The following is a 26,796-nucleotide window of genomic DNA, read 5'->3' on the forward strand; positions in this document are numbered from 1 at the left end:
CAGTACATGGTGGACAAGTTTGCTGAACGTACTATACTTTTGCCTTGTGCAGTATGTACGGTTTGTGTGACGGACTTATGTATTACAGTGACGTTTGTGGTGGTGCGGGGGCTTCCGTTTGAGTTCCCGGAGAGCCTGCTCCGCCGGTTCTTTTGGGGATATGGGAGTGTCCCCGCCTGTCAGGCGAATGTTCTCAAGTCTGGCCGTCTCTGTGGAGTCCTGGTTGGTACTTGTATGGTTATCATGAAGCTGAGGAAGGCGATCCCGTTGTCAATGGTGCTGCTGGGGTTGTTGTTGTTGTTGTTGAGTTAGGGGCGACGACGATCGTGGGATCGGATGCGCCCCGGCGTACCCGTGAAGGGTGAATCGCAAAGCCAGGAAAGGCGAAATGCTAAGCCAAAACGCGAAACGAGTGACGCCAAGCACTAGAAACTAATATGCCACACGGCAAAGCTATGCACAAGGGAGAGGCAGAAGCACATAATAGAACAGGGCAAAGAAACAGCCAGAAGGGGACACAGCATGTCAGAGCAAATACACAAGAAATCGGAGGACATACTTGCCCGGGAACTTGGCCCGCGGGAATCTTACATTGAACGCCTCCCAGAGCACCCATTGCCAAGGGTCTCGTCCATCCACCGGGGACGCCATAACTTCTGGAACCGGGGCAACAAACGTCCGCAAACTGGGGACCCAGATGGTAGAACTCATGAGGCGAGAAGTCGCCACTCGCCCCCACAGGAAGGGAACTTGCCCCCCCACGAAAGCACTCCGGACCGTCAGACAGCAGTAACTCGGCAATCTTTGACCAGTGACTCGGTGGCATCACAGACGCCGGCAACACGTCCCCCAGGGCCCCAACGCGCACCCGCTCCACAGGGGTACTCGCGGCCCCGGGCACACCACCAGACGACAGCAGGGAACCCGGACGTCGCGCATCCTTCCGTAACGTCACCACCAGGCCACGCCCAGCACCAGAGTCCACACCATTCCTGGCAGCGGAAGCCACCACCCCCCACTGTGGAGAGTCCCCCGGCGGAGAAAGAACCGAAGGCACGTCCGAGACACAGGCACCAGCAGGCACATGGACCTCCGCCACCACGAACCGCGGAGACATCGACACATCCGTATCCACACTGTCAACATCCGAAGCCCCACAGTCACTGAAGTCACCAGCGTCGGCCCAGGAAGACGAACGCCGGGAACGTTTGGGCACTGGCCGGATATCGTCAGAGCCGGTAAGTGACCCAGAAACACGGGTACCACGAACCGAAGGAACCGACGCCAGGACGGCAGCAGCCTCAACCACAGGGGGAACCGGGCCACACACAGCAGGAGGCTCCGCAGCCACCCCAGCACCAAGCACATCCGGGACCCGAGTCACGGACACAGGGCCAGGCGCAGCATCAGAAGACAAGGGAGAAGACAGCGACGTCACACAGGGAGCTCCAGGAAGGCTCACGGGAGCAGCTGGGACAGCGACAGGATCAGGCAGACCAACCGACGGTACCTCAAGAACCGGAGGAGGGACGGCAACAACCTGAGGAACGGCAGGCGCCGCCGGGGAAGCTGCAGCAGCGAACGGGACGCTCACCTCCTCACCCCTGGAGTCCTCCTCCAGAGGGAGCGGCGGGAAATCCTCCTCACGGAACAAGTTCACAGGAGCGACCGGATCAGCAGTACACCCGGCAGCCTGATGCCCCAACAAGCCACACCGGAAGCAAGTACGGGGTTGCCGGGCATAAAACACACGCACGTAGTACCCCAACAGCCGGACAGAGCACGGTATGTCCGACCTCAGTCGCATCCCGAGGGTCCGAATGTTGGTCTTCACACGAATGTTGGTCTTCACACCCGAATACGTGCCAGACGACAGGGAGTTCATCCGCACACTGACGACGGAGCCGTACCTCTGGAAGAATCGCCGGAGGAGAGCCTCAGGAAACTCCATGGGGGCGCCATGAACACTGACATACGTCACAGCACCACTACGGTCTGAAATGGTCACAGACCCGGTGCCGTTCTGTAACTGCAAAGTACGTCCCTCGTACCTCCGTAAGAGAGCACGGTACACCGCCTCACCCACAAACTTGATAACAACACGGTGAGCAGTTACCAGCTCAATGCCATATACGTCCCCAACCAGGACACGAAGCATGTCACTCAACACCACGTCCACCAGCGGGTACCCAGCACGGCTAGTAAACTCCAATCCGATGGAGTTTAACCGCACGACAGTGGGAATAGGGCCGCCTATCGCAAAACACGCCACGTCTCCACCACCAGGAACAGCAGGGAGGGTAAACACCCCCACACCCCCTACCGGCGAAAACGGCAACGACCACCCTGCTGGGGTTCAAGGTGCAGTGTTTTTATGCTGGTCAGGAGCGCACATGTTTTTGGTGCGGTATGACTGGACACCAGGCTGCGGGTTGCCATAATGGTACCGTCCGGCTGGTCAACGTCTTTTGGGAAGAGGATTTCCCGCCTCTGCATGGTTATCTTGAGGTTATCTTGAGATGATTTCGGGGCTTTAGTGTCCCCGCGGCTCGGTCCTCGACCAGGCCTCCACCCGGCCTCCACCCCCAGGAAGCAGCCCGTGACAGCTGACTAACACCCAGGTACCTATTTTACTGCTAGGTAACAGGGGCATAGGGTGAAAGAAACTCTGCCCATTGTTTCTCGCCGGCGCCTGGGATCGAACCCAGGACCACAGGATCACAAGTCCAGCGTGCTGTCCGCTCGGCCGACCAACTCCCCTTGTGGATCTTTATTGATATATACAAGAGTTGTAACATTTTTGTAAAGCCACTAGCATGCATAGCGTTTCAGGCAGGTCCTTAATCCTAATTTCCCTGGAATTACGACCCCGCCGACTGGTCAATCCTCCCCGGCCAGGATTCGAACCCAAGCCATAGCACTTGTGAAACACCAAGCGAGTGTCTTACCACTGCGCCACGGGGACTGCAAATGAATCTGATGGATGGTCCTGCCGGGTTGGATCCCCCCCCTTCCTGATCTTGCCAGTGATAATGGCGTTCTAGGTGTGGTGCGCCCCGCTGGTGCTGACGTGCCGGTGCCGGGTCCGGTGTCTTTGGGCCCCCCTGGGGTGGGCGGTAGTGCAGTGGTCACACATGTGGAGGTATATCCTCCTACGGTTGCTGTTGCGGTGGGCGTTGACCCTTCGGTGGGCCATGGCCCTGTTTTGTCGCCGGTGAGTGATGTAGTGCTGGATTCTGGTGCGCTTAGAGTGGTGTGTGCTTCTGCCTTGGGTGTGGAGACTTTGGGAGCGGATGAGTTATTGGAAGGAGATCGCCCCTCTCGTCGTCCCTTCGGTCTCTGCTGTCCTGGATCAACCTGGCTCTCAGATGAAGCGCCGGAAGACGGCCAGGAGTGGTCGCTCCGGGGACTGGGGACCTTCGTTGCGGAGGATGGAGTCTGAAGCAGGAGTACATGATGGTGAGGGTGTGGCAGTGTCGGTAGTAGCCCCATCAGTGCCTGGGAGGGGGGGGGTGAAGGGAGTGTTGTGGACCCCCCTGTTATCTCTCATGTACTCGCCTAATTGAGCTTGTGGGGATTGAGCTCTGGCTCTTTGGTCCCACCTCTTAACCGTCAATCAACAGGAGTACAGGTTCCTGAGCCTATTGGGCTCTATCATATCTACACTTGAAACTGTGTATGGAGTCAGCCTCCACCACATCAATTCCTAGTGCATTCCAATTGTCAACCACTCTGACACTAAAAAAGTTCTTTCTAGTATGTCTGTGGCTCATTTGGGCACTCAGTTTCCACCTGTGTTCTCTAGTGCGTGTGCCCCTTGTGTTAAATAGCCTGTTTTTATCTACCCTATCAATTCCCTTGAGAATCTTGAATGTGGTGATTATGTCCCCCCCCTAACTCTTCTGTCTTCCAGCGAAGTGAGGTTTAATAGCCTTTAATAGCCCGTAGCCTTTCCTCGTAGCTCATACCTCTCAGCTCGGGTACTAGTCTGGTGGCAAACCATTGAATCTTTTCCAGTTTGGTCTTATGCTTGACTAGATATGGACTCCATGCTGGGGCTGCATTCTCCAGGATTGGCCTGAGATATGTGGTATACAAAGTTCTGAATGATTCCTTACACAAGTTTCTGAATGCCATTCTTATGTTGGCCAGCCTGGCATATGTTACTGATGTTATCCTCTTGATATCCGGCTGCATGGGACAGGTCTGGCGTGATGTGGGTCACCTGGGGTGCGGAGCCCAGACTGGGAAGTGGTGGGCCAGGGGGACCGTGGCAGTGATGATCCTAGCCTTGTGGTGAAGTTATGAAAGGAGTCTGCCCCCCCCCCCCTCCCTTCCCCTGTGGAGAGTGCGTCTCAGTTGCCTAGGGTCCCAGTGGCAGTTGCTGCTGCTCCCCTGCGCGGAGTGTCGGCCAGACAGGTCTGATGGGTTTGTGGCTAGGTAGGGTTTTATGTTTTTCTCAATGGGTCCTAAATTACCATGTGATACACTGAATGTGAATGGTTTGCGCGGTCTATGGCTGTGCAATTGGGATTGGTATCGATGCTGCGTGAGTGGAGGGTGGATGTGGCTTTTGTGCAGGAGGTGGGGTTGTTATATGTGTTGGCTAAAGGGTTTACGGTCGTTTCTAAGCAGGCCCCAATTTCCGTGCTTGACACAGATTGATGAGGGTGGTCGGGTGCTGTTGGATCGGGTCTCCTTTTTAGGGTCTGAGGTCTCTCTCTTGAACGCCCCATCTGGGGCAGCGCAGAAGCGGGACCAGGAGGTTTTTTTCCCTTCAGGTGCTGCATTTTCTTGCGGCACGATACGAGGGAGATGATTTTTGGAGAGGATTTTAATTGTATTACGTCAGCGTGGGATAGCAATAGTCTTCGTCCAGCAAATATCACGCCGGTTTTGTACTCCAAAGGAGTACACCTTTGGAGTACACCTTTGGAGTACACCTTTGTATCGCATGGGGCTTGCTCTAGCCTTGATCGTTTTTACTTGCCTACTGGGGTTGGGTCTGTTTTTCGTTGCGGACGGTTCCGGTGGGGTTCTCTGACCATTGCATGGTGGTGTTGCAGATGGGGATTCGCAGCCAAGTGCGGGTTGGTCGCGGATAGTGGAAGCTGAATTGTGGGTTGCTGAAGTGCCCGGTTGTGTGTGCCCAGTTCCGGGCCCGGTGGGCCGTTTTGGCCGCTCGGATGGGGGCGTTTCTCCTCAGGTTCTAGAGTGGTGGGAGTGGGCTAAGGTGGAATGTCGGTCGTTTTTTTGGGTGTTGGCGAAAGCGGGAGGCGGCAGGAAGGTTTTTTTTTTTTTTGCGAGTTTTGCAGGCGCGGTTATTTCGCCTGTATGGGTTGCTTAATCAAGGTGTGGATAGGTTTCGAGAAATCTCGGTGTGTAAGGATCTGATTTGTGGGCAGAAGGAGGAGATGGCTGAGGGGGTTCGTGTGCAGGCTGGGGTGGAGGAACGGTTGTGTGGTGAGAAGTTCTCACAGTTTAACCGCGGAGGGAGCGGGTGGGTCGTGCCTCTGTCTTGTTGGCAGGTCTTCATCGGCCTGACCACTTTGGTTTTGTCGGTTACAAGGGGGGTTTTGCATTATGTGCGTGGCGAATTAGTCTTTGTATGGGACGGTTGCGGGGAGATGAGAGGAATGATGGGGGTCCTTCCTCCAACACTGTACACCTGGGTTGTCGGAGATGGATTGTGTGGGGTCTAGTGCGGGAGGTTAGCCTTTCGAAGCTTTGGGGGTTGTGTGGTCTTTTTGTCGAGGTAAGGTTCCGGGGTCAGATGGGTTTCCGATGGAGTTCTATGTCGAGTTTTGGGAGGTGCTTGGTGCCGACTTTTTTGGGCTATAAGATTGCTCAATGTGAACTATAAGATTGTTTCCAAGTTATTGGCTGGACGGTTGCGCTCGGTGGTAGGGTCGGTGGCTTCGTGGGGGTCAGTTTTGTGGCGTTCCGGGTAAGTCCATGGTGCAGTGCAATTCCCTTTTCCGGGATTTGCTCCTCTATGTGGAGTCTGGTGTTCCCACGGCCATGATCAGCTTGGATTGGTTCAAGGCCTTTGATAGAGTGCCAATTGGGTTTGTTTTGCGGGTCCTAGAGCGCTTTGGTTTCCCACCCCAGTTTGTGGGCTGGATACAGATGTTGTGCAGGTTGTAGAAGTAGGGTATGTGTCAATGGGTTCCTCAGTGCTCTTTTTCGCTGTTCGGCGTTCAGTTCGGCAGGGGTGTCTTCTGTTGATGCATCTCTATATTCTGTTTCAGGAGCCAGAATATAGAGCGGTGCGTGCTTTTTATTCTGTTGTTTCGCCGAGATTACCGAATGATTTGTCCCTTAAGATTTATGGTTATGCGGACGACACGGTCTTGTTTGTTGCTTCTAAGGATTCTGTGACTGCGGTTCAGGATCTGGTGCTTCAGTTTGAGTCAGCTACAGGGGCTTTGGTCAGTCGTGGGAAGTCTTGTCTTATGGGGTTGGGGGTTGGGCCTCTCGTTTGGTGTGGTCCGGATCGTGGTTTTCGGTATTTCAGTCCATTCGGGTTCTGGAGATTATGTAGTTCAGGTCGTATGTGCGGTCTTTGGAGTTTAATTGGGATGCAGTTTCGCGGGGGGTGGGCGTGGCTGTGGGAATGTTGTCGCAACAGGCCCTGACAATTTATCAGCAGGCACTTGTCGTGTCTTGTAAGGTTCTGTCGCGGGTCTGGTTTGTTGCTCAGTGTTTTCCGTTAGATCGGCGGAGGGCTCACATTCTGGAGGGTTTAGTGTATCGTTGTGTGTGGTGTGGCCGGCATCATCCGGTTCGTCAGGTCTATGTTGTGTCTCAGGGTGTCGGAGGGTGGGATTGGTATTCCTGACGTCTATGTGAAATCGCTGGCTTTGTTTTGGGGGGCCGGTTCGGAGAAGTTTGGTGTTATGGGTGGGTTAAACTCCTTGATGTTGTTTTATTGCTCTATGAGGTTTAGTTAGTTGCTTGACCTGGGGCATTGTCAGGAAGTGACCCTGTGTACACCTCTGGTGTACTCGTGGGCAGTTTCAATCCTTCGGGCACTTTGTCGTTTCCAGGGGTCTGAGTCATACGGTTGTAGGGAAGTGTATGGGGCGCGTGCCTCTCGGATGCCTCCCAGGGTCGAGGGTTTGTACCCTTGTTTCGACTGGGGGAATGTGTGGGATTCGTTGAGTTAGCTGTGTATTGCGCCGCAAACGCACGAGTTAGTTAGTTAGGTTTTCTTGTTCTCGATTGTTGTCTTTGGGGTCTTGTGTGTGCCGGGGTTTGTTTGGTTGCCTTGTTGTGTGGCGGGTGTTTGTGTTGTGTGTGTGTGTGGGTGTGCTGGTGTTGCTGTGTGGCTTGTTTGTTTCTTTCCTGATGTATCCGGTGCGTGGGTGTCTTCTCTGTTTGGCGGCTAGTCCGTCCTCTGTCTGTGGGGATCGGGTTTGTGTGCTGGGTGGCTGTGCTTGTCTCGTGTGTGTTCCCTTGTTGTGAGATCTTTGTATGCTTGTACTAATTGTATACTAATTGTATTATGTATTACTGCCTTGTGTTATTTGTTTCCATTATGTTTCCCGTTGGCACGCCCCGTGTGAGTGATGTGGATTATCTGTTTATGTGTATTATTCTCCTTTTCAATTTTATTGTGTTGTATATGTTCTATTTACTATGTTATATACATTACTTTGTTGCTTTGTACTGAAACACGTTACTATGTAGTCTTTACTATGTTATGTTTCCTAGTTTATATGTACTGTGTTGTATATTACTTGTTGTATTCCTTTGTTATATTTACTATGTTCTACTTACTATGTTGTATTTCCAGTGTTATATGTGCCATGTTCTGCTTCCTGTCTTCTCTGTTATGTGTTCACAATTTGTTTTTCATTGGTGCTGTCTTGGTTTGTACGCAGGGTTTGTGTGTGTCATGCAGTATGTATTCAACAACTGTGCTGTGTGTTATGTGTGTGTTCTGTGTTCTGGTTATTTGGTATGGTGTCTGCTGTTGAGTGGTGTGACACATGATGCGTGTGTTTTGCGTTTGTTTCACGTTGTATATGTATTTTCTGTTTTGTTTTTACCTTTGGTGTCATTGTGTTTCTTTGTACACTCTTGTCGTTACCGACACCTTTGGCACTGGGTAGTGTAGTTTTTTATTTTTTGTATTTTCCCATGTATTTGTTATTGTTCTTTGTTTTCACTTTTATGTTACAGTGCTCTGTGTGCTTTGTTATCTGTATTAATTGTCCTTCTGTGTTATTCTATGCTTTACTGTGAGGTGTTACTGTGTATGTTCTGTATTTATTTTTGTGTGTTATGGTGTGTGTTGATGTGTGGTGCAGCGATTATGCTTGTTTTTTGGTGCTTCGGTATCTTTTATGCTGTATTTACTTTGTTTTACAAATAAAAAGAAAAAAATACATCTATAACTATTCGCTTAACTGACAGTCAGTCAGTCGTTGAGACAGACACACGTGTCAGTGCGGGTCTGCGAATTAATAACATCAATAATCTCGGGACATTGAAGTGTTATAGAGGCTAAACACAGTATTTGTCCCTATGCAGCACACGCAGTGATCAACATATCCTAATGAACTCTTATATGGTTAGATCAGACAGATTTAAAAACAAGTTAGAGTGGCAACACCAGAACCATACGCCGCTGGAAGCAGAGGGAGAAGCACCCGGTCATGAGACTTGCCTAGTTGTGCTTGTAGAGAGGGTGGTCGGCTGGTAGGTGCCTCTCTGACGTCTTCAACAGTGTTCAATGTTTACATAATATTATGTCATAGCCACTACTTAGCATTTCCTTCGATAACAGCATTGTAATTTTGATTGGGAGAAGAGAAAAGAACCTCACGTGGGTACTGGTAGCTCACGTGGGGTACTGGTAGCTCACGTGGGTACTGGTAGCTCACGTGGGTACTGGTAGCTCACGTGGGGTACTTTTAGCTCACGTGGGGTACTGGTAGCTCACGTGGGTACTGGTACTGATAGCTCACGTGGGGTACTGGTAGTTCACGTGGGTACTGGTAGCTCACGTGGGGTACTTTTAGCTCACGTGGGGTACTGGTAGCTCACTTAGGGTACTGGTAGCTCACGTGGGGTACTGGTAGCTCACGTGGGGTACTGGTAGCTCACGTGGGTACTGGTACTGATAGCTCACGTGGGGTACTGGTAGTTCACGTGGGTACTGGTAGCTCACGTGGGGTACTGGTAGCTCACGTGGGTACTGGCTGCTCACGTGGGGTACTGGCTGCTCACGTGGGGTACTGGCTGCTCACGTGGGGTACTGGCTGCTCACGTGGGGTACTGGTAGCTCACGTGGGGTACTGGTAGCTCACGTGGGTACTGGTAGCTCACGTGGGGTACTGGTAGCTCACGTGGGGTACTGGTAGCTCACGTGGGGTACTGGTAGCTCACGTGGGTACTGGTAGCTCACGTGGGTACTGGTAGCTCACGTGGGTACTGGCTGCTCACGTGGGGTACTGGTAGCTCACGTGGGTACTGGCTGCTCACGTGGGGTACTGGTAGCTCACGTGGGTACTGGTAGCTCACGTGGGTACTGGTAGCTCACGTGGGTACTGGCTGCTCACGTGGGGTACTGGTAGCTCACGTGGGTACTGGCTGCTCACGTGGGGTACTGGTAGCTCACGTGGGTACTGGTAGCTCACGTGGGGTACTGGTAGCTCAAGTGGGTACTGGTAGCTCACGTGGGGTACTGGTAGCTCACGTGGGTACTGGTAGCTCATGTGGATGCTGGTAGTACCACCGTGTTAATTCCTCTAGACCTCCAGCACTGACGCTTCACACACTCTTCCACCCTTTCTTTCACATCTTTGCGCACCTTCACACACTCCCTCCTCTCTCTCACGCAAACAGGGACGAAAACACACACATAAGAACGCACATCTACATACTCAAATTGGAAGAAAACATTCACGCACGCAGTCGCTTTAAAATAAATTCACACACTCACACCCATGTAAGCACCTGCACACACACGCAGGCACGCAAGCACACAGACACACGCACACGCTAACACACACAGACGCACACGCACACATGTTCGCCCAGTTTCTGGAGGACATCAAGAGTGAGATGCAAGAAATGATGCAGAAAATGAAGAACGAAATAAGCAACCTGAAAAGAGAGCTGACAGCAGCAAAGGAGGAGATTAGAGCCCTCAAAGAGAATGGTATCGAGGCTGAGAATGAGAAAACCATCCAGGGAGAAGGTGGTAATAGTTTTTTGGGTGAGAATGCTACAATAAAAGCAACATTTGCGGAAATACTAAAAAAAAATAACTCTGAAGTAATGACTGCAGTGATGGAGGTGGCCATGAAAGCAGCCACCTCACAGGAGGCGGCACGCTCCACTAGCAAACTGCTGGAAAGGAACAGATCAGTGGTTGCTGTGGGTATTAAAGAGCAGGAAGGCTCTAATAGGACAGAGTGGAATGACAAGGACAAAGCAGCAGTGAATGAAGTACTAAAGGCACTAGACATGGAAGGGGCTGAGCATAGCATTGAGAAGGTTTTCAGGCTAGGCTGGTACAACAAAGACCGAGACCGAATGATAAAGACAGTGTTTGCAAACGAGAACACAAAGGAGAAGATCCTATCAAAGAAGAGCTCCCTGAAAAACGTGGGAAAATTAAAAAATGTATTCCTCCAGAGAGACATGACAAGGGAGGAGAGAGCCGTGGCGGCAGAAGCAAGGAAGAGGCGCAGGGCGAGAGGGGAAAACCAGGAAGTCACAGCTCCCAACACAACACCCCCAGAGGCGAGGGGGGAACCCACAACCAGCTACCCAGTAACACCAGAAGGGAGGACAACCCCGCCCCCCTCCTCTGCATAGAAAACCCCCCTACCCCAAACCCTCCCTGCCCCCACTCAAATGTTCAGCCAAATCTCCCTTCCCCCACACCCAATCCCCACCCTTCTACCCCTCCCCTCCTCCTGAGTCCTCCCTCCCCCCCTTTCCTTCCCGTCCTCCCTCCCCTTTCACCCCATACCCTCCCTGTCCCTTCCCCTTCACTGGATTCCCCGCCCCTCATCCCAGTATCCTCTGAGACCCTGTTATCCACCTCACAGGTCCTCACACCCATGGAACAGCCTCCCCCACCAGCAGAACACTCACCAAGGAGGCGATTTGAGAAGGGACAGAAGAAAGTGAGCCTCAAAGCGATGTACACAAACATAGATGGAATTACAAATAAAGCAAATGAGCTTGGAGAACTGGTACTAGAGGAAAACCCAGACATAATAGCCCTCACAGAAACAAAGATCACGAAAACGATAATAAATGCAGTGTTCCCACAGGACTATTATGTTATGAGGAAAGAGAGGGAAGGAAGAGGTGGGGGGTGGTGTAGCTCTGCTGGTAAGAAAAGGCTGGGATTTTGAGGAGATGGATATTCAGGGCTGTGAAGGTTTCAGTGACTACATAGCAGGTACTGTGACAAATGGAGGGAAAAAAATTATAGTCGTAGTCATATATAATCCACCATCAAATGACAGAAGACCTAGACAGGAATATGATAGAAACAACATGGCCACCATTAACATAATAGAAAGAGCAGCTTCTGTTGCTAGCAGGAATGGATCTGGACTACTAATTATGGGAGACTTCAACCATGGAAAGATAGATTGGAAGAACAGAGACCCGCATGGAGGACCAGAAACATGGAGAGCTAAGCTGCTGGACGTGGCAACAAGAAACTTTCTAAGCCAGCACATCAAAGAACCAACAAGAATGAGAGGAGAAGATGAACCAGCAATGCTTGATTTGATATTTACCCTAAATGAGTGGGATATAAGGGAAGTTAAGATGGAAGCGCCCTTGGGAATGAGTGACCACAGTGTATTGAACTTTGAGTACCTGGTAGAGCTAGGAATTATCTCCCCCAAAAAAGAACTAGGAATCAAAAGGCTGGCATACCGAAAGGGGAATTATGAACAGATGAGAAGTTTCCTAAGTGAAATACCATGGGACACAGACCTCAGAGACAGGTCTGTACAGGGTATGATGGACTATGTTACCCAAAAGTGTCAGGAGGCAGTAAACAGGTTCATCCCGGCCCAAAGGGAAAAATCCGAGAAGCAACAGAAGAATCCATGGTATAATAGGGCATGTATGAAAGCGAAGAAACTGAACAAAAAGTCGTGGAGGAACTTCCGGAATAACAGAACACCAGAAAGCAGAGAGAGATACCAGAGAACCAGGAATGAGTACGTCAGGGTGAGAAGAGAAGCAGAGAAAAATTTTGAAAATGATATAGCAAACAAAGCCAAGACCGAACCAAAGCTACTCCACAGTCACATCAGAAGGAAAACAACAGTGAAAGAACAGGTATTGAAACTTCGAACAGGCGAGGACAGGTATACAGAGAATGACAGAGGTGTGTGATGAACTCAACAAGAGGTTCCAGGAGGTCTTCACAATAGAACGAGGTGAGGTCACTGTGCTAGGAGAAAGGGAGGTAAACCAGGCGGCCTTGGAAGAGTTCGAAATTACGAGAGAGGAGGTCAAGAGACACCTGCTGGATCTGGATGTTAGAAAGGCTGTTGGTCCAGATGGGATCTCACCATGGGTACTGAAAGAGTGTGCAGAGGCACTTTGCTTGCCACTCTCCATAGTGTACAGTAAGTCACTGGAGACGGGAGACCTACCAGAAATATGGAAGACGGCGAATGTGGTCCCAATATACAAAAAGGGCGACAGACAAGAGGCACTGAACTACTGGCCAGTGTCCTTGACTTGTATACCATGCAAGGTGATGGAGAAGATCGTGAGAAAAAACCTGGTAACACATCTGGAGAGAAGGGACTTCGTGACAAATCGCCAACATGGGTTCAGGGAGGGTAAATCATGCCTTACAGGCTTGATAGAATTCTACGATCAGGTGACAAAGATTGAGCAAGAAAGAGAGGGCTAGGCGGACTGCATTTTCTTGGATTGTCGGAAAGCCTTTGACACAGTACCGCATAAGAGGCTGGTACATAAGCTGGAGAGACAGGCAGGTGTAGCTGGTAAGGTGCTCCAGTGGATAAGGGAGTATCTAAGCAATAGGAAGCAGAGAGTTACGGTGAGGGGTGAGACCTCCGATTGGCGTGAAGTCGCCAGTGGAGTCCCACAGGGCTCTGTACTCGGTCCTATCTTGTTTCTGATATATGTAAATGATCTCCCGGAGGGTATCGATTCATTTCTCTCAATGTTTGCGGACGATGCTAAAATTATGAGAAGTATTAAAACAGAAGAGGACTGTTTGAGGCTTCAAGAAGACCTAGACAAGCTGAAGGAATGGTCGAACAAATGGTTGTTAGAGTTTAACCCAACCAAATGTAATGTAATGAAGATAGGTGTAGAGAGCAGGAGGCCAAATACAAGGTATCATCTGGGAGAGGAAATTCTTCAGGAGTCAGGGAAAGAAAAAGACTTGGGGGTTGATATCACGCCAGACTTGTCTCCTGCAGCACATATCAAGCAGATAACATCAGCGGCATATGCCAGGCTGGCCAACATACGAACGGTATTCAGAAACTTGTGTAAAGAATCATTCAGAACTTTGTATACCACATATGTCAGGCCAATCCTGGAGTATGCAGCCCCAGCATGGAGTCCATATCTAGTCAAGGATAAGACTAAACTGGAAAAGGTTCAAAGGTTTGCCACCAGACTAGTACCCGAGCTGAGAGGTATGAGCTACGAGGAGAGACTACGGGAATTAAACCTCACTTCGCTGGAAGACAGAAGAGTTAGGGGGGACATGATCACCACATTCAAGATTCTGAAGGGAATTGATAGGGTAGATAAAGACAGTCTATTTAACACAAGGGGAACACGCACAAGGGAACACAGGTGGAAACTGAGTGCCCAAATGAGCCACAGAGATATTAGAAAAAACTTTTTTAGTGTCAGAGTGGTTGACAAATGGAATGCATTAGGAAGTGATGTGGGTGAGGCTGACTCCATACACAGTTTCAAATGTAGATATGACAGAGCCCGATAGGCTCAGGAATCTGTACACCTGTTGATTGACGGTTGAGAGGCGGGACCAAAGAGCCAGAGCTCAACCCCCGCAAACACAACTAGGTGAGTACAACTAGGTGAGTACACAGCGGGGAGGGCAACCCCACCCCCCTCCTCTACATAGAAAACCCCCCTTTCCTTCCTGTCCTCCCGCCCCTTTCACCCCATACGCTCCCTGTCCCTCCCCCTTCACTTGACCCCCCACCCCTCATCCCAGTATCCTCTGCAACCTTGGTATCCACCTCACAAATCCTCACATCCATGGCATAGCTTCCTCCACCAGCTGTGCCATGGTGGCACTCAAGAAGGAGGAGATTTGAGAAGGGACAGAAGAAAGTGAGCCTCAAGGCAATGTACACTAACATAGATGGAATTACAAATAGAGCAAATGAACTTGGAGAATGGGTACTAGAGGAAAACCCAGACATAATAGCTCTCACAGAAACAAAGCTGACGAAAACCATAACAAATGCAGTGTTTCCACTGGACTGTTATGTTATGAGGAAAGAGAGAGAAGGAAGAGGTGGTGGTGGTGGTGTAGCTCTGCTGGTAAGAAAAGGCTGGGATTTTGAGGAGTTGGTTGTTCAGGGATGTGAAGGTTTCCGTGACTACATAATAGGAACAATAACAACTGGAGGGCAAAAAATTATAGTCGTAGTCATATATAATCCACCACCAAATGACAGAAGACCCAGACAGGAATATGATAGAAACAATTTGGCCACCATTAACATAATAGAGAGAACAGCTTCTGTTGCTAGCAGGAATGGATCTGGACTACTAATCATGGGAAGATAGATTGGAAGAACAGAGACCCGCATGGAGGACCAGAAATATTGAGAGCTAAGCTGCTGGACGTGGCAACAAGAAACTTTCTAAACTAGCACATCAAGGATCCAACAAGAATGAGAAAAGATGAACCAGCAATGCTTGATCTGATATTTACCCTAAATGAGTGGGATATAAGGGAAGTCAAGATGGAAGCACCCTTGGGAATGAGTGATCACAGTGTATTGAACTTTGAGTACCTGGTAGAGCTAGGAATTATCCTCCCCCCCCCCCCGAAAAAGAACTAGGAAACAAAAGGCTGGCATACCGAAAGGGAAATTATGAAGAGATGAGAAGCTTCCTAAGGGAAATACCTTGGGACACAGACCTCAGAGCTAAGTCTGTTCAAGATATGATGGACTATGTCACCCAAAAGTGTCAGGAGGCAGTAAGCAGATACATCCAAGCCCAACAGGAAAAATCCGAGAAGCAAAAGAAGAATCCAAGGTATAATAGGGCATGTATGGAAGCAAAGAAACTGAACAAAAAGGCGTGGAGGAACTTCCGGAACAACAAAACACCAGAATGCAGAGAGAGATACCAGAGAACCAGGAATGAGTATGTCAGGGTGAGAAGAGAAGCAGAGAAAAGTTATGAAAATGATATAGCAAACAAAGCCAAGACCGAACCAAAGCTACTCCACAGTCACATCAGAAGGAAAACAACAGTGAAAGAACAGGTAGTGAAACTTAGAACAGGCGAGGACAGGTATACAGAGAATGACAGAGGTGTGTGATGAACTCAACAAGAGGTTCCAAGAGGTCTTCACAACAGAACAAGGTGAGGTCACTGTGCTAGGAGAAAGGGAAGTAAACCAGGCGGCCTTGGAAGAGTTCGAAATTACAAGAGAGAAGGTCAAGAGACACCTGCTGGAACTGGATGTTAGAAAGGCTGTTGGTCCAGACGAGATCTCGCCATGGGTACTGAAAGAGTGTGCAGAGGCACTTTGCTTGCCACTCTCCATAGTGTATAGTAGGTCACTGGAGATGGGAGACCTACCAGAAATATAGAAGACGGCGAATGTGGTCCCAATATACAAAAAGGGCGACAGGCAAGAGGCACTGAACTACAGGCCAGGGTCCTTGACTTGTATACCATGCAAGGTGATGGAGAAGATCGTGAGAAAAAACCTGGTAGCACATCTGGAGAGAAGGGACTTCGTGACAAATCGCCAACATGGGTTCAGGGAGGGTAAATCTTGCCTGACAGGCTTAATAGAATTCTACGACCAGGTGACAAAGATTAAGCAAGAAAGAGAGGGCTGGGCGGACTGCATTTTCTTTGATTGTCGGAAAGCCTTTGACACAGTACCGCATAAGAGGCTGGTACATAACCTGGAGAGACAGGCAGGTGTAGCTGGTAAGGCGCTCTAGTGGATAAGGGAGTACCTAAGCAATAGGAAGCAGAGAGTTACGATAAGGGGTGAGACTTCGGATTGGCGTGAAGTCGCCAGTGGAGTCCCACAGGGCTTTGTACTCGGTCCTATCTTGTTTCTGATATATGTAAATGATCTCCCGGAGGGTATAGATTCATTTCTCTCAATGTTTACGGACGATGCCAAAATTATGAGAAGAATTAAGACAGAAGAGGACTGTTTGAGGCTTCAAGAAGACCTAGACAAACTGAAGGAATGGTCGAACAAATGGTTGTTAGAGTTTAACCCAACCAAATGTAATGTAATGAAGATAGGTGTAGAGAGCAGGAGGCCAAATACAAGGTATCATCTGGGAGAGGAAATTCTTCAGGAGTCAGGGAAAGAAAAAGACTTGGGAGTTGATATCACGCCAGACTTGTCTCCTGCAGCACATATCAAGCGGATAACATCAGCGGCATATGCCAGGCTGGCCAACATACGAACGGTATTCAGAAACTTGTGTAAAGAATCATTCAGAACTTTGTATACCACATATGTCAGGCCAATCCTGGAGTATGCAGCCCCTGCATGGAGTCCATATCTAGTCAAGGATACGACTAAACTGGAAAAGGTTCAAAGGTTTGCCACCAGACTAGTACCCGATCAGAGAGGTATGAGCTACGAGGAGAGACTACGGGAATTAAACCTCACTTCGCTGGAAGACAGAAGAGTTAGGGGGGACATGATCACCACATTCAAGATTCTCAAGGGAATTGATAGGGTAGATAAAGACAGGCTATTTAATACAAGGGGCACACGCACTAGAGGACACAGGTGGAAACTGAGTGCCCAAATGAGCCACAGAGATATTAGAAAAAACTTTTTTAGCGTCAGAGTGGTTGACTAATGGAATGCATTAGGAAGTGATGTGGTGGAGGCTGACTCCATACACAGTTTCAAGTGTAGATATGAGAGAGCCCAATAGGCTCAGGAATCTGTACACCTGTTGATTGACGGTTGAGAGGCGGGACCAAAGAGCCAGAGCTCAACCCCCGCAAGCACAACTAGGTGAGTACACACACGCACACGGCATATGCGAGGCTGGCTAACATCAGAACAGCCTTCAAGAACCTGTGTAAGGAATCATTCAGAGTCTTGTACACAGCATATGTACGACTAATCAAGAAGTATGCAGCCCCATCAAGGATTTTTTCCTGCATCGTCTTGTCAAGCACAAGACGATGCTGGAAAAAGTTCAGTGGTATGCCACTAGGCTAGTCCCAAAACTAAGATGCATGAGTTACGAGGAAAGGCGTCGTGAGATGCACCTAACGACACTGGAAGACAGAAGAGTAAGCGGAGACATAATCACTACCTAAAAAATTCTGATGAGGAATTGACGGGGTAGATAAGGATGAACTTTTTACACAGGTTGTATGCGAAGAAGGGGACACAGGTGGAGACTGAGTACCCAAATGAGCCACAGGGACGTTAGAAAGAACTTTTTCAGTGTCAGAGTGGTTAATTTAATTTAATTACCATTATTATTAATTACCATACATTACCAAGCCAAAGTGTTATCACTTTGGCTTGGTAATGACTCAGCATTGTGTCGTTCGTTCACTAGAGGGTAGTTCAGTAACGACGCATCATTACGTCGTCGGTGGCGGCAAATTGGTGGCGGCTTCAGGAGGGGCGCGTCGTGGTTTTGGACATTATATGCATATACACCTTAGGGAATTTCCTTGCGAATACATTGATGCCAAAATGAAAGACCTAGGACCAGAATTGAGGTAACAAAGTTGAAAAAGAGTATGCCCATTTTATTGCTCTTTATGTGCGGTAATATGTGAGCTGTGTGCGGTAATGCTCCGTCATGTTCTCTGTTTGCTGTGGGTGGGACGCCAGGCTTTTGGACTTTATATTTGCATATACTCCTGTAGGGAATTTCATTGCAAATACATTGATACCAAAATGAAAGACCTAGGACAAAAATTTAGATGTCCAAAGTGAAGAGAGTATACACATTTTATTGCTCTTGTGTGCTCCCGGGTAACACACTCTCACTTTCTCGCCTGGCTTTTGGGATTTATATGCGTTTAGTCCTGTAGAGAACTCTATTGCAAACACAGATTTCAATTTGAAAATCCTAGGACGAGAATTGAGATGACAAAGTTGAAAAGAGCATACACATTTCGATATGACCGCATTCTCTATTGTAATGAGAGGCAACTTGGGGTGGTGCAGGGCTCTCTTTCTGGTAATTTTCATCTTGTTGGCGGGTGGAGCGCGCCGCTGTTTTTGACATTATATACATATACTCCTATTGGGAATTCTATTGCGAACAAAATGATACCAAAATGAAAGACCTAGAGCGAGAATTGAGGTAACCAAAGTGAAAAAGAGTATTCACATTTTATCACTCTTACGCCGCGCTCCCGGGTAACACGCTCTCACTTTCTCTGTTGCGGATGGTACGACGGGCTTTTGGACTTTATATGGCTTTAGTCCTGTAGAGGATTCAATTGCGAACACAATGATACCAAATTGAAAAACCCAAGGACGAGAATTGAGGTAACAAAGTTGAAAAGAGCACTTTTCAACTTTGGTAACATGAAAAAAAACTTTGAAAAAGGTAACACTTTTCAGAATTACCGCGCGCTCAGAATGCGGTAAGAATACCGCGGAATGCCCAGACCCACCAGGGGTAATGCGGCGCACGCGCACCTGGAATTAAGGAACAAATAAAAAAGAAAATACTCCCAATTATCAAAAGTCGCCACAGAGTTAAAGTAAGATTCACTGCAATGCAGAAAGAAGATTCACTGTAATGCGGAAAGAAGATTCACTGCAATGTGATACGAACAAGCCACTGGGTACTCCTCTTTCAACCCTGGCAAAAATATATCCAGACATTGCAGCAGCCATACACAGACTCGGACTTGGTTACAAGTGCTGCTGCGAGGTAATAAACCCAATAGTTAAAGTGTGTCATATCTGTGGAACAGATGCAGATATGCCACAATTACACTACTAACTGGAATGTTAAGCAACTGAGGTCCTATTCATCGAACTCAACATTAATCCAACGACAGCAGCTGCATTAGATGCAAATTCCACAGCAACTACAATGATTTAGAAAAGCAGTTGAAGAATGGGTCACACTAGTGAACACTGCATCTATATCTGCCACCACGATAACGTTATTAAAACAAGATTAAAACCAGTGTGTTAAAACAGAAGCGAAAAAGAAACTGAGATAAAGGAGAAAACTCCACCTCCATTTAAAACTTTGACCCGAATATCACTAGTAACAAGGTTATCGCGAATAACCGAACTCTATTACGGGCTCACTATAGCCTGTGCTATATGGACATTTTGTACTGAATAGCTAAATCGTGAAAACCCCCAAGGGAACCTTTCTCACCTCCACTGTAATCAGCACATCGTGCACCTCCAAAGGAACATGAATAAATCCACAAGGGCCTTGATGAGGGTTCGAACCTAGGCGCTGGATGTTCCCAGGTGCAGTCATTTTATATATCACATTATTGTGATTTCTGTGTGTAGGAACATGAAGTTGCACACACAACTCTACTGGCGCATTCTCATCCAGATCCCATGTTGTACAGGCGACCTTGGGACCACAGGGCACACCACCTTCTCCCCGCCCGCACCCGGGACATGGTGACACACTAGCCCATCCGGAAGACGGGGAGGCAAGACATTACCATCATTCAATGCTTCCACGGGAGTGTCTTCGAACTTGAGTGGCGGAAAATCAACCTCTCATAATATATTGACCCTGTAAGCTGCATCAATTGGGCACATTGCCGCAAGGTGTTTAGGCAAGCCACACCTAAAACACGCACAGGGTTGACTTGAATACATACAGTGGAGGGTATACTCCATCAGGGAGACAGAAGTCGGCACATTCCGTTCAACGGACATCAGAGTCCTGGTGTCAGCAATTAGGGCCGCCTTGTAGCCAGTTGAGACCTTATTCCACCTGATGCCGAGCACTTTTCCACAGTGCCCAAACAGCCGGGCCAACAGCTCATCCGGCATTTCAAACGGTTTTCCACGTATGCCATCGACACACTCAGGTTTACCACCCTCACGATGCGAGCTCCTCCAGGCAGTGGGCAGGATTGACCTTCACATCGATTGATAAACCCCTGGAACATACATTGCTGCTGGAACTGCTGGACCACCACTCGCCGGTCACGAATAAGCTGAATGCTCACCAAATCCGCCATCTTGATATTGAGCACCTCTACAAGCTCAACACCATCAGACATATGGTCCACCGGTGCAGAGAACGCCAGGCCAGTCGAAGAAGTCCTCTTAATTGGAGGAATTGTCCACCCCATCCCAAATCAACTGTACCCTGCACCAGCAAGGCACCAATTAGGGCTCATAACACTCACCCAACCACCGACTCCAAGGCTTACTCGTTAACTGAGGAGCGAAATGTGGGCACACCCGCTCCCTCTGGCAGCCAGCCGCCGAATCCGGACCAAAGAGCAGAAGCTCTAACCCTTGCAAGCACAAATAGGTGAGTACTGAAAATCCATGATTCAGACAACTGCACACTTGTCACAACCTCACAACACAGGCTGTCGATGTGACCATGCTAACACAGTTACCTCTGCTCTACAGATTTCCGTCTGTTACAGTTGATAGGTGAAATTTCAACTACTGACCAGATTATAAATTACAGCGAATCCACACTAGGTAACTAACAATAAACGATAATTTAACACTTCATCTGGCCAGACTCCCACTCATTCACTTCCACCTAACTTCACACCACACTAACGAGACTCGATGATTAAACAACCTTAACTCAGCAATGGCAAAGGGTTCTCACTTCATAGATACCGTTATTAGCTTATATATGCAGGCGGAGAGGGATGTGCAATAACACATTCCACACCCTGAGGTGCAAGACGTTTGTGTGAGACAAACACTGGCAATGACTATGGCGGCAATTACACATGGTCATGTGGGTTGATAGCACCACACCTGGCATTACACACGGTCATGTGGGTTGATATCACAACATCCTGATAGGTGTGGCATTACACACGGTCATGTGGGTTGATATCACAACATCCTGATAGGTGTGGCATTACACACGGTCATGTGGGTTGATAGCACCACACTCTAACAGTTCAGGTCCTTAACTCCTATGTAATTTACTCCCGAATGACGATACAGCTTATCTTATTCACTTGCAGCACAATTACATGTATGGAGATAAACTAGGCACTTATGCTACTTGTCTTAGACGTATGATTCCACTAATATCAATTTCCAGAGTTCGTGACTCCTGCTTAACACTTTATCACGTAGGATCAGTTATGCTATGTCCTACACTAATGAAGTTCTGCTAGTTATTATATCTAACTACAACGATAACACTATTTGAGGATTCTGCAGACACAAATTGGGAGTCCTTGTAGCAACAGATAACTTCACCGTGAACCCTAGGTACGTTTAGTGACTTGGCCAAGTCAACTGATGTCTTGTTGGGTAGGGCTTAAGGTACAGAATGATCTCTAATACCCAGACTCATAGAAGGTAAGGCTGTTGCCTTTATATAGCACACAGATGTGTGTAAGCCAATCAAATCACAGCTTCCTCAGCTGACCAATCACAAAGTAGTTATAAATGCTCATGAGGTATTTGTTCTAGAAGGTTCTCTAACTCTAGCCTATACAGTGGTCTACATGACCTTACACACGTTGAGCGACTTTACCACACCCACCTCGGGTAGGTTCCTACAGATTAAAAAGTTAACACCTCTGTCCAAGCCTCCCTGGCTTTGCCAACTCTTTACTAGCTATAGCTCTGAGTACCCACACACACACATACTTAACAACTGGTGCTTATAGGAGCGCCTACAAGCTATGGAGACCTACGATCACCACCGTCATGACAATTAGTTACGTCAGGGGCTATCAGCCCCCACATTGTTGTCCTGGCCTTATGCATGGTCTTTGCACATGAGTGCACAGGTATCCTTGTTGTCCTGGCCTTATGCATGGTCTTTGCACATGAGTGCACAGGTATCCTATGCACACCAGGCAACGAATCCACTCCAATACGACGAATCCACATTTTTTTATATTGAATTTTTGGGACTAATTCCCAGGGGGCTGGCCTAGCCTAACACCTTAATTAAGTTTTTTTTATTTATATAAAAATATAAAATACAAACCACATAAGGAAAGAACATAGAAAATAATACAAATCGGCATACATCAACACATGGCATAGGAAACAGGTAAATGGCATCACGGAAAAGGCAAAAGGAACAACAACAAAGTGGAACAGAAAGACAAACACCCCTAGAACATAAAGGGGTGGAAAGCAAAATACTATCCCGGGGTCCCCAAACCCCACACAGAGGAGCACAATAATACACAAAAGGCACGCGCCAGATACATAACAGCAATAAGCACACATAAGTAGCATAAAAAGGCACAAAAAAATACGTACAGAACAAAATAAGGAAGCACACACACACAACCCACGTAACAAACACAGGGAAGCACAGCATACACAACCCACAACCATACCATAACACATTGATAGAGAAACCACAATGTACGAAAAAAAAATACATACAAAGAAACGAGAATACATACAGGACACAGAAGACTTTAACACAACATGGAAAGAAAAGCACACATATAAACAAAAGTAAATATACACATGAATAAAGCATATAAATGGGTACACAATATATGCAAAGGCAGAACAGGGCACACGCGCAAACGACCAGAAGGCCGGAGGGACATAAGACACACCAAATACACCACTACATCAGGTCATTAGTTCAACCAGCCACTCAAGACACACACAGCCGGAAAGCATAAAACCACAAACACACTCGCAAACCCCACACAAACAAACCCAGAATAAGAAAAAACGGAACACCCAGGAACCGGGAAAACAAAAACACCGCCCCACCCTGACCCACACATGCAACCCCACTCCACACCCACGCACCCACACACAAGCAACACCATACCACACAAAAATCAACGAGAATAATATTTCTCAGGGAACTTTCTCGACGGAAACTTCCGCTTATAAGCACCCCAAATCAAAAGCTCCAGTTCATAATGGGACGGCCCTCACAATGCCACAGTATCTTCATATACTCAGGGATCTCCACACCTGGCGGAAGCGGGCGATCCCAATCACAGGGCGTCGAAGACGAAGAACCCCTCTGGGGAGGCCGGAATACCGCCGCCGAGGAAGCAGGGGACACCGGGGCAGCTGGCGGAGGTTGCCGAGGCGGCAACACGGCCCCCGACAAAGCAGGAGACATAGAAGAAACGGCTGGAGACGAAACGGGGGAGGGGGCACGGAACCTTCAGCGCGAGCAGTTTTCTTCAAGACCACCACCAGGTCTCCACACCCACTCTCAACCCCGCAACGGGGAACCACCCCCCACGAAGAACCGGAACTATCTGACACGGGCGACGCACCTGAAGCAGGAAACACAGGCCCCACACGGGCTGACACCCCCACAGCAGGAGCCACACCAGGGTCCACACCATCCACCGGACCCACACCAGCACCAGACGCACCATCGTCGCATTCCACAGAGGAACAGCTCTCAGAAGAAACGTCAACACTCGCCGCATCCTCACACACCTTCGCCCACGCACAAGGGGAGGAAGCATCCGTATCCAGACGCAATCACTTGGGAACAGGTCATTGGTCTTCGGAGCTGTCACCCCCCTGATGGAGGCACCTGAGAAGAGTCGGCGGCAGGCCGCCCCACAACCTGGGGAGCACGACCCCGCAAAATGTCAGCCTCAACAACATGGGGGACGAGACTGCCACTCACAGAGGAGACAGGAGAAGGAACAGGCGCGACCGTGGGAGAGGAAGGGACCATCACAGGTGAAGAATCCCGCAGGGACGTCGAAGGCGACAGAGGCGCAGAGACGGAAACAGGAGCAGAAGCTGAAGGAACTGAAGAGACAGACTGCACCACGGAAGCTCCCGAATGTGGATGCACCTCCGCATCCAATGAGCGTCAAAGGCGCGAATCTGCCCCATAAGTCCGCAGAGCGCACCGGGAGGGCAGACAGATCAGGGCCAGACGGAGCAGCCGCCGGAACCACCGCAGAAAGCACACGAAGCACTCCACAGGGCGAGAACCCACCGGGGAATCCCCACGCACAGACAAGCGGGGAAAGTCAGCCTCCAGGAAGACCGAAGGGGCCTCAGCATGAGGAGCGTCGCAACCGGCCGCTACGTGGCCCTCAGCACCACACCGGAAACATGTGCGGGTTTGACCTTGATAAAAGATCCGCATAGAGAGCCCACGAAACGAAACCCAGGAATGAATAGGGTTCGTGATCCGCATGACGAGCGTGTGTGTACCCAGCCGGACCCCTTTAGCTGGCCCGCACTCAAGTGTTGAACCGTTGCTTCACCATCGCACCAAACTGCGTAAACAATGACATGAGTTCCGCCTCGGGAAAGGTCACCGGCACGCCGTGAACACTCAAAAACGTCAAGGGCCCCCAGGGATCCGAGATCTCCACAGACACAGCCGAAGCCGGAAGAGGAAGCGAGCATGCATCCTAGCGAGCCACAAACTCCTGGTAAACAAGCGACGTGGCAAACGACACCGCAACACGGGTAGGCGATATCTTCTCTAGTCCCAGAAGATCGGAGACGTCGACACGGAGCACGTCCAGGAGAGCAATCTCCACAATGGGCCAGTCCACAGCAGCAAAAACAAATCCAGCCGTACAGTATCCACCCGTCGAATACGGCTACCGCTAGCCACCACCATACCGCCAGGCAGAGCCCCGACTAGCGGGCTCTTCACACCTCCCACAGCAAACCACCACTCAGCAACGGCAAACGACGACTGACAGCTCAAGCCCGACGTCTGCACCCTCTGGCGACGAAGCCAGGAATCCACACCTTAATTAAGTGGTATTCCCAGTTAGCACTATTACTTTTCTTAACCAAACCCCCAGTTGTAACAAGTAGTTAATAGATTTCCTAGGAAATGGCAATACTCCATTGTGTTCCGTAAATAAGTTCCTACAAGCCTCAAATATCTTCCAACACCTAACAGTATAAAGATAACCCCACATAAGTGTTTACCTTCCTAATTATGATGATAAAATAATATGAAATATTTGAATTTTATTCGGCATCATTAGAACATTTTCTCTTCGGTACCTGATTGTGCTAGCACGTAGTTGTTGTTGGTGTGTGTTGAAGGCCCTGAGGCGAAGCCAGGTGGCAGGGTAGGCGCTCAGGTGGCCGTCTGACCACTCTACCTCCACTCCTCCTCCATCCTCGCTCACCTGAGAGAAAGAGGAAGATCATTACCAGAAGACAACACTAAGCCAGTAATGACTACATAAGATGTGAGAGGAGTGTGAGGACAGACTGAGAGCTGAAGTATGTTGGCAGAGTTAAGGAACGATGCACAATCTCATCGAATTTCGGAGCCCAATGCCAAAGTTTTAAAAACAAGATTTTTCCTTTTTTATATTCGGGAAAGGATGCTTGTTAGATTGATCGAGGTCACCACAGGCAAGCAATTATCCTTATGAAGGCTGCAACTCACAACATCTGTCATTCCCAGGCACCTATTTACTGTACGGTGAACTTAAGCATCAAGTGTAAGGAAACGAGTTCGAGCGCGTAGCCCCGAAATATAATTTCAAGGGAAAAATGATGGTCAAATATCATGAGGAAAAATGAGATATAGGTCAAATTATACATTGACCTATATCTCCCACGGTCGGTGGGTACCTGTCCTTGTTAGTGCTTAGTGGTTTGCCAGCGCTGTTGGTTGAACAATGTTCACCTCACTTAATTACAAAAGCCGACGGCTTCCTACACCATACAAGCAATCACTCTGACTCACTCTATAGTTTGCGGAAGTGGATCCTACTTTGGTGACCGCAATATTTAACATTTATTTTCTGTTTGTTAGATCTGTAAATTTGGATTACAATTTCTTGTGGATCACCGTGCTGTTCTATCCCATGGTTCTTCCCATCTATAAAAGAGAGAGTGGCGCCCTAGCTTCAGTAGGGTGCAGACGTGTTGCCTCGGCGCTCCAGCAGTTGGTGATTGTTTGCAAGTTTGGCCGGTTGGGGGCGGGTGGGTCTCTCCCCGCCTGTGCTGACGTGGAGTCACGATGGGGGGTCCCTCTACCCCGTGTCGTCCGGGCTCAGTCTGTGGGCTTCGAATTCTCTGTGCGGGCTGGTTACCCGGAGATTGCGCTAGCATGTGATTTGCTTTCTGTCCCTGTGATAGCCATTTATGGGGTCGAGTTGATGACAGCCCGTCGGGCGATAGTGAAGTTCACGGAGGAGTTGGCATATCGCGACTTTCTCCGTCGATACGAGGGCCGGACATTACCCCTGCCGGATGGTGCGGGCACTGTGACCCTCTCTGATCGGAGTGGTGCCCTTACTTACGTTAGTGTGCATGGGGCTCCCTTGGAGTTTCCGGAGGGTCTGCTACGGCGGTACTTTGGCCAGTTTGGCGCAGTGGTTAGTGTGAGGGTGAATGTGGTGTCTTCCAGTCCACTTAAGGGTGTG

General features: G+C 49.1%; 1 protein-coding gene across 1 annotated transcript in view; it reads right to left on the reverse strand.

Annotated features, from left to right (window-relative positions):
- Positions 1–26,796, reverse strand: part of LOC123768337 (gamma-butyrobetaine dioxygenase) — a 278,683-nt gene that overhangs the window by 150,645 nt on the left and 101,242 nt on the right. The window contains 1 exon segment of the mRNA XM_069306882.1: positions 25,418–25,545. Within this exon segment, the coding sequence (XP_069162983.1) occupies positions 25,418–25,545 (128 nt within the window).

The sequence above is a fragment of the Procambarus clarkii genome, chromosome 59 (genome assembly GCF_040958095.1).
Source record: "Procambarus clarkii isolate CNS0578487 chromosome 59, FALCON_Pclarkii_2.0, whole genome shotgun sequence".
Classification (NCBI taxonomy): domain Eukaryota; kingdom Metazoa; phylum Arthropoda; class Malacostraca; order Decapoda; family Cambaridae; genus Procambarus; species Procambarus clarkii.